We start from the raw sequence: 9058 nt of genomic DNA, 5'->3' as shown, positions 1-9058 counted from the left end.
CCTTCACTCCCTGCCAATTTTCCCTCCTCACTGGTGCCAGGCCTTCCCCTACCACCCCAGGCTGTACTGCCAGGTGCCTCCACTCTAGGTTCCTCACCACTCCATACATCCACACCGAGTCCTTTGCCACCCTGGGTCCCATACTACTCCTTGCCTACACGCTGCCCTGTGCCTCACCAAGTGGATTCCTGCTACCTCTTTCTAACTGCAGATACTGTATTTTTACTTGATATGCAATTTTAAAATGAACATTTGTTTTCCCCATCTTGTCTTGCAATCAAGTAAATACGAAAGTTTCTATTGTTTTCTACACAAAGAATTCCTTTCATAGGAAAGGATTTTAACACTCAAGAAAGCAGGACATTTCTGTTAAAGAAGAAAATTTTACCTAAAGAGTGTTTGTTGGCCTAGTGATCTTGATCACTAGATAAATACAGGTTCAGAAAGAACTCTGTAGCATTATCTAGCTGTGAAAATAAGTACAGACAGCTTGCTGAGAAACTCTAGCAGAAATGGTTCTATCTTTGACATGGTAGACTAATAATGTAAACTTCTTTTTGAATTTTTTCGTGTCTCTTGGTTCTGTGATAACCAACCTTTTTGGCAGGCATGTCCTAAGCTCACTGTCATTGTCCATCCCCCCCACCATTCTCACCACAGAAAAAATTGTTGAAGCTACTTGGAGTAACAGATTGAACCCCCCCCGCCTCTCACCAACCCCCCTCCCCCCAAAAAACCTTTTAGATCAAGAGGTGCAAAACAACCTTGGGTAGAAAGGGGAAGTATTATGTCAATGCATAAAAAGAATTTCTTGATGAGCTAACTAGTTGAGTGTCTTTAGATGTGGTTGCAGCTGAAGCATGCTTCCTTTGGTACAGGGACAGGCCAAGCTTAAGTCCCTTAGAACCTCCACTAATGCTTCTGTTTACACATGTAGTCCCTGTTGCAATCTCTTGAAATTCTTTTATGGCTGCTACGAAGCATACTGCTGCTGCTTCAAGTAAGACTTCTGAGAATAAGATGATAGAACTAGAAAGGGAGGCCTCTTTCCTCAAAAGACACCTAAGCAGTCCAGAGTGGACCTCATATTCCATCACATCCATTTCATCGGTCTAAAAGACCAGATCTTAAAAAAATATATTCTTTCACCTTCTACTGACTGCTAGAAAAAAGATTAAAATGCCAATGAGCCACATCTCCGAAAGGTAAGAGAAGATTAAAATTGTGAAACCTGCTCTCTTGGGAGCTTAGAATCAGGCATTTGCACGGCTAAAAACTGTTACAGCTTAAATGAAAGAGCAAAGGCTCTGTAGTCCGGGGCTGTAACAACTCATTACCTGAGAATCAGCACAGACGGAGACTTGGTACCAGAGTTCCACAGCACCTTAAGATGATGCTTTGAAGGGGATGCCTCACTACAGTCTGACCTTCAATTATTAGCCGATTTCAACTAATAAATGTCACAACCCAAAGTTGTGGTTTTTTGTTTTTGTGTGCTTCGGCACTGCTAAATTATGTCCCCGCCAAATTGCAGCTCCTTTACACGGAGGAGTTTTCTTTTGCAATAGGAGAACCCGCGTGCAAAACAGTATTTCCCACCGTTGGTAGCCTTCTTTGCATGGTGCATTTCTTTTGCATCATAGTGATGCACGGTGCAAAGGAGTTCCCGCCATTTGCATTTAGATTCGCGCTCGATTATTGGCCGATCCTAAATTATGCACACGTGGCGGCTAGCGATTGGCTTGCTAGCCGTATAAAGAGCTTGGGAGGTTTCTGCCCAAGTTGGAGAGAGCGAGAGAGAGCAATTGGAGTTTGGGAGAAAGAGCGTGAAGATTTCTAAGCGCTGCTAATCCCTTCGAACCCAGCTTTTTCTTCTCCTTAAGAGGGCAATAGAGGGCCGACTTACCGAACCCACGGAGTCTTAACAACTCCGGGGACCTATTTACTGAACCCACGGAGCTTCAACCACTCCGGGGTCAATTGTCGGAGTCCTCTTGCGAGGACTTAAGTGGAGCTGAGCCTGGAAAACTGTCCAGCCTACACCACGACCATCTTTGGTGTAAGTAAACAATCTTTTAATCAACCATTACGCGTCCATAACTAATTCTAGCTCGCCACCGGTCTTCTTCAACCCCGCGTGCCCGGGCTGCTGGCCATAGCCCGCGTGCACAAAAACGGGTCCGCATATCGCTCCTGGCTCGCACAGGGCGACATGGACGAGATCGGGAGGCGGCCCGCACAATAAACAGGGAGCATTTCCACCAATGCAGAATGAATGGTATCAATACTGAAAACTTGCTGCCTAGTATTTAGTCACCCTTATTTCCAAGAGAAGCAAGGGAGCATTTTATAATGCTTGCATCTTACTTTGCCATCTCCTTAGGTATGGAACAGAGTGACCATGTGGCACGAGAGCCACAAGTGGCACAGACTGCCTGTGTGTGAGACATGCCAAATCAAGGTGTGGATAGGCCAGACAGTGACAGATCAGGTAGAAAGCAGGGCAAGAGATCAGACAGGGAACAGAGGGCAGGAAAAGGAAAACAAAGCAGCAGATTGGGCAGGAAACACAGCGTAGGGAACAAAAGGCAAAGCAGCAGATCAAGCAGAGGAAAGAAACTGGACTGCCACTTGGGAAAGGTGTGGGGTCAATTTGTGCCAAGCCTGGTAAAAATGCTGGTTCCCAATGGTGGAGAACAGGGTTGCTTTCACACATGGTAATAAGTACATATAAAACTGGAAGACATTTCTTTTATGGAACTCCCAAAACGTCAAATGGCGAGGGGGGTTAGTTACAAATGGAAGTTTCACAAGTCATGGCCTTATGTCCACAAGTTCAAGGAATTGTACAGCATTCTCAGCCTTAAAACAGTCAGAAATGCTGAGAGTAAAAGAGGGGTGTAGGTTATACCCATGTCGGTCTAAGGACATCGACAGACAAGGTTCTTTGGGTAAATCTGGTATCTTTTATTAGACCAACTCAAATAGTTGGAAAAATTCTTTTTAGGGTATAAATACCATCAGGCTGAGGAAGCATCTGCAGGTGGAGCATCTGTGTGCTCTTTCTGGATGGAATGAATAGTAAAAAAGCCAGAGGCTGGTATGCATGCAAGAAAGCTAGTCAGTGAAGACATAAATTGAGGAGTTAGTGGGTGAGAGACCGAGGGGAGGGTGGGGGGAGGGAGGGAGGAGAGGGCGGCAGGGGAAGAGTAAGAGGCACATGAGCTCTCCAAGAAGGCTGCACTGCATCATATGTAAATCAGACAAAATGTACTTCTTGAGCAGCAATATGCAGAAGTCACTCAAAGGAGACCGGAATCTTAAAAAAAAGATTTATTAATTCCTCGGAAGGTATTAAAAAACGGAAGCATATAAATGGGTTTTTTCAACACATCCTTTAATCAGTTTTCAATCCGAAAGAGATTCTACTATTCAACTCCAAGGACCCCTTAGTTTCTTTAAAATTCTGTTAAAAGTATAATTTTAAACAATTTTATGATGAACAAAAAAGGCATTTCAACTGAAAATGTATCTTCTACTGTCACATTCATTCCATTTTTATTACATGATTCAGAAAAAACAAAATCAATTAAACTGGAATATTCACTGCAAAATTCACAATTTTTTTTGTCCCCAGCTAAAAGCAAGCAGATTTATAAACCCCAATTACAGAAATAAACAGATGGAGGAAACAAGCTCTATGCTTTTACACACAAACTGCCATAATGGATTGGACCTACTATTAATTAATTTGTACTATCACAACACCTAGAACACACAGAAAAGACAGTCCCTGTCCCAAAGCACTTAGCATTTAGATATAGCACAGATATAGGCAGAGAAATACAAAGAGATTAGTGGTCAACGTGACAGGCAGCATCCTAAGCCTAATTTGTTAGGTTTCTGTGGACATTACAGCAGTTTTGAGAAGGAATTTTTACAGACAATAAATAAAGGGCTGGTTTTCCAGACAGCTGTGCATGCCTCTTGCAAGAGCAGCAGCATGCAAAAAACTGAGAAAGTGTCAGTTTGGAAAAGACTGATATTTTGGACCAAACAGAGGCAAAGTCAACCTTACAATACTGAGAAAGATAAAGGTCGAGCAGATACAGGGCATAAAAACAGCTTTAAACCCGACAAGCAGCAGCTTATGTAATAAGACCAGTTTTCTACACGTGGTCAGCACCAAGTACTTCAAAGTAAGGTATAAAAAAACTCCTGCATTAGAGGAGGAGTAACAGAGGCAACAGTCTCACTTTCAGGTCTCATTCTAAACCCTACAGTTATAAATTGGTCTAAAACATGGAATCTGAAGTTGCATGATCTCCCATTCTTGTAATATTAGGCATAATTACAGAGCCTAAAAAACGCACTACAGCCTAAAAAAATAAAATAAAAAAATCAATGGATCAATTATTCTTTCTAAGATCTTAATAGATAGCAGCAATCAACATATGGAAATCTGTACCTTAAGATACTGAAGCCAAGACTTATTTAAGATACCAAAAAAAGAGGGTGGTTAGAGAAGAATGGGATAGGGATAAAAACTAAATCTTTGGAAGGTTTAAAAATCTTCCTAATGCAGTATACAAGTCCATTCCTAATTGAGAGAGTTAAAAATAAACTTCTACAGGTAAGTGATTTTACAGGAGACTACCTAGAGATTCCTAAATAATTCACCACGGTCAGCAAGGATACTGGACTAGATGGACTACCGATGTGATCTAGCAACTCCTCCTAACTACTAATTATAAAATAAAAGGATCCAGAGACACTATTACAAAATTGTCCAAGAATTTGGCACATCCACACTTGAGAAGCCATCCAGAGTTACTTGCCTTTGGAAGTTTGATGGGTGGCTCTTTGGACTCCTCCTCTTCATCACTATCTGAATCCCCACTTTGTACAGTGTTCTTTGATGCCAAAGTTAAGGATACCTCCTTTTTTTGCCATTCCAAAACACAATGGCGAACATTGCAGTACACATTAAAAGCTGAAGGATTGCTGTGTAGTCTGATATCCGGTATGGTTATAGTACTCTCTAGGTTTTCAGTCTGAAAAACAAGAATGATTTTCAACAAAAAAAAAAATATTCTTCTATGCATGAAGTTTAAAAAAAACATTTCAAATTTCACTACAAATACATTTTCCCAACAAAGTCTCATTTTTGTTTTGGCTAGCAAATGTTAAAATGTCAGTAATTTATTTTCTAAAGAACAGATGACCACAACTCTGTAAAGCAGAGGAATACTAGGAGCAATTCATACGCATATAAAATTTCTGACGGTAATGGCACTAGCCATTTGCCAGTAACACTGATTTTAGTATTAAAGGCCTATTAAGCTGAATCAAGATATGCAAGTTAATTCATGCAGGAACAACATTTCCACAGGTCTTCACATGTTACATAAGATTATTACCTCATTACTTAGAGCTCCTTACACCTCTAAAAGCAGCCCTGATATTAACATGACTCAGTGAGTATCACAGCTCCTACAGCACAGCATTGATGCATGTTGAGAATATTAACCAACTATTAATTGGGCAATACTCTGATTCTCAAATGAGCCTGTTATGCAGCTCAACCTGCATGTATCTTATACGCTTCAAGGCGCAGGCACCCAAAATGAGAAAACTGACATAACTACATGTGTTCTACTAATGTCAGATTCATAGAAAAGCAAGGTTTTCTTTCTCTGACAGGCAAACTAAGAACATTTTCTAATTTCCAGCTGCAATCTATGCACTACTAGTGATATTAAACAAACCCTAAAAGAAAAAAAAAAAAAAAAAAAAAAAAAAAAATCGATCTTCAGAACCCAGTTTGAGCCTGTCAAACAGTTAAGGATACTACTTTCCCCCAAAGTTTGCAGATTTAAATATTATATATAATTTTTTTTTTAATGTGAAACAGCACTAAAATCCAATATATGGAAAAACATTACAGTAATCTGGTCTGTTCCAGACAGTCTTAAGCTTCATTCATTTTGACTAGGCAAAAGTAAAAACAAGTGGATATGTAGTACGAGAAATGAATAATACAATAATACATATCTAGCACATTTATACCTCTATGAATACAAGACTATTTGTAGCTCAGACATTTAAACAAGTCAATACAATAAAAATAATTTAAATAAAAACTGAGTACCTTTTGAAAATACCAATTATCTAAACTATAAGATTATATCAATATTATCTAAATTGATATCTAAATTATAAACTTTGTAATATAAACAATAACCCATAATTACATTACAGCTTTTCTTTTAAAAAAAACTGTTCAAAGTAAAATCTGAATTTAAACGGAGAATGTTAAATACTTTATTTATATCTTCTTTATAGTCTAACCCTTTTTAGAGTACATTTTAAAGTACTCTATTCAAAACTGAGTTACAGGCCATATGCTCTCCTATATAAAAAAAAGGACTGGAAACAGCAAGTTTTTTAAATCTACTTTTATAAATATAGACATGTACTAAATAAGACATGTACTAAATTAATGATTTGACATAATCTAGACATGTACTAAATTAATGATCTGACTCAGTAAGAAGGTCCAGAGACTTTACAATTGGGTACAAAACACTAGCAAAGTTATCTGAGGCATTGGGATTGTGCCTCTGTCTCCATGTCTCATCAGAATCATCCACTGAATCTAACTGGTGTGGTCTCATAGCACCCCCCACCCCGCCCCATTTATAGCTTCTCTCTATCTAATCTCTGAGTCAGCTCACAGATTATGAATATTTATAATCCTTGTCCAATAACTACCAACCCATACTTTGTGATGGAGTTAAGTAAGCATTTCTGATTATTAGGTGTATATAACTGACAAATGCACACAAACAGCAGTTGAATAATTTTTCAGCTTCCTCTCGCCCTGTATCTAAACAAACAAAACTGCACAGTGCAAAATATAAGTGGAAGTCTTAAATGAGTGTTGGATGTCTTGGTTTTGGTTTGTTTGGGGGGGGGGGGTTGGGGGGGAGGACTTTATGTAACAAACAAGGAGAAAGAGTGGAATATGGAAACGAAAAGGAACAATACTAGTCTAAAACCTAAAACTGGTTGAAAAATGAACATTCTTTGAAAAACTTCCAGGATTAATTCCAACACTTGAGAGCTAAAGTAAGTTTCCCCATGGCTGTGGGTTTAAAAAAGGCACAGCAAAACAACAAACAAATGGACGCGCAAATATTTTCAAGACATTTCCAGACTTTTCATTAAAAAGTAACACACATCAAATGTAAAATAGTGTGACAAAAAGATCTGAGTCCTATCTGCCAAAATGAAGCAACTTTACACAAAATACTCCTCAGAAATCAATGGTTTTAAAGATGCTGATGTGGACACATCTGAAGAAACTGGATCGACTATTTAGTAAACTAATTTTGAGCCATTCTTTTAGGTTACCTGCCGTGGATTACCATAACAATTAGTGATAATTTAGATTGAAATTCCTAAGAAAGTAGCCCACCCAAGAAATTTCAAAAAATTTCAATGAAAGAAAAGAAAAAGAAAAAAGATTTTTTTGAAGTGAAATCTTCATATTTTCCCAAGCAGGAAGCAACTGTGACCACCTGAAACCTAAGATCCTGCTCCTGCCTTTGTTTCAAGGTAATATGCATCATCACAGACTCTCACAGGAGGTGAGGCGCTCCATATCAGCTATGAACTGACTGCCCAAAGGAATCCTCCCATCTATTGACTCCTCTGTGAAATTCTATGAAATATGAACTTTCATTTCTACCCAGGAGAATTTTTACAATCTTTTCTCCAATGCCCGATGAAGGGCATTTGTGCCCGAAAGCTTGCAATTAAAGAATTTTTTTTGCAAAAATCTTGTTGGTCTAATAAAAGATATCATCTCTACTACGAGTCCTGATTGCCCACCCAAGAACAAATTTATGATAAAGTATTTGAATCAACATACACTTGAGGTTAGTTTGTTGTGAAAGTTTTTTATCATTATTTATTTTGTACTGTTACTGCTCAATGGGGAAGCCCTACAACCTGGATGATACAAGGCTGGGCACGGCCTGCAGGCTGGAGGTTGAGCGCTAGGGCTTGTGTGAAGCTTCGATCGCCGATTCAATTCGGTGGAGATTTGGCCCGATTCAGTGGCCAATTCTCCAAATCTGAATCGAATCAGGAGACCCTTTAATCTCTCTGAATCAAACTGGAACCCTCTAAATCGATTCAGAGATTTGATGATTCGGATGTAGACACAGCTTTAGATGTTTTTTCTACATACCTCAAGGTACCAGGCGGCTTGTGAATGCTGTGATGCTGGGGCAGAAGGAGCATCTCACTGGAGCGCAAGTGGGGGGGAGAGGGGGTGCCCCAGCATGCTTAGCAGCAGGCCTGGAAGTGGACCGGAAGCACTTCTGGTTCTCTTCTGGGTTTGCTGGGGAGCATGCGGGGGGGGGACCCCATGCCACCCGCCCCCCCCACCCCAGCTCGGAGACTGGTGCCTCCTGGGTCACCCACAGCTGATCACCGAGCCGGGGGAGCGTGGGCGGCCCCCCAACGCGCTTGACGGCAGACCCAGAACTGGATCGGAATTATTTCTGGTCCACTTCCAGGTTCAGTCCCAAGCACATGGGGGGGGGGGGGGCGCGGAGGGCCCCCCCCACTCCTCTGGGACGCTCCACCCACCTCACCATTGCAGCATTCATGAGCCACACCTCGTACCTCAAGGTATATAGAAAAAGCATTTAAAACTGCGTCTATAGCCAAATCGCTGATTCTCCGAATCTCTGAGTCACTGTCCCCGATTCAGGCTGACTTTGAAACCAAATCAAATATGGCCCGTTTCACACACCCCTATTGAACACCCATGATACATTTAAACACTTCAGAAGTCCAATAGGAACAGTATATGGACAGATGTATGGGGAGCCCTGTGGGCCATGGTCCTTAACATTAAGTTGGGTGCACAGGGCCCAATCCCTGCACATGGAACCAGACAGGAATGGCTTGGGGCCCCCAGAGCACAATCCCTGCACACAGGACCAAGCCAGGGCAGCATGCAGCCAGATCCTAGTCTACAGAG

The 9058-nt window shown here is 40.7% G+C and overlaps 1 protein-coding gene across 1 annotated transcript in view; it reads right to left on the bottom strand.

Moving 5' to 3' along the window:
• MYCBP2 (MYC binding protein 2, E3 ubiquitin protein ligase) overlaps positions 1–9058 on the bottom strand; it is a 282082-nt gene that overhangs the window by 253577 nt on the left and 19447 nt on the right. Inside the window, exon 3 of the mRNA XM_025215130.1 lies at positions 4839–5054. Within this exon, the coding sequence (XP_025070915.1) occupies positions 4839–5054 (216 nt within the window). The remainder of the gene's footprint in view (positions 1–4838; positions 5055–9058) is intronic.

This window comes from Alligator sinensis, unplaced genomic scaffold (assembly GCF_000455745.1).
Source record: "Alligator sinensis unplaced genomic scaffold, ASM45574v1 scaffold1010_1, whole genome shotgun sequence".
Lineage (NCBI taxonomy): Eukaryota > Metazoa > Chordata > Crocodylia > Alligatoridae > Alligator > Alligator sinensis.
Note: the sequence above shows the minus strand (reverse complement) of the source record. Positions and strands in the feature narration are given on the sequence as shown.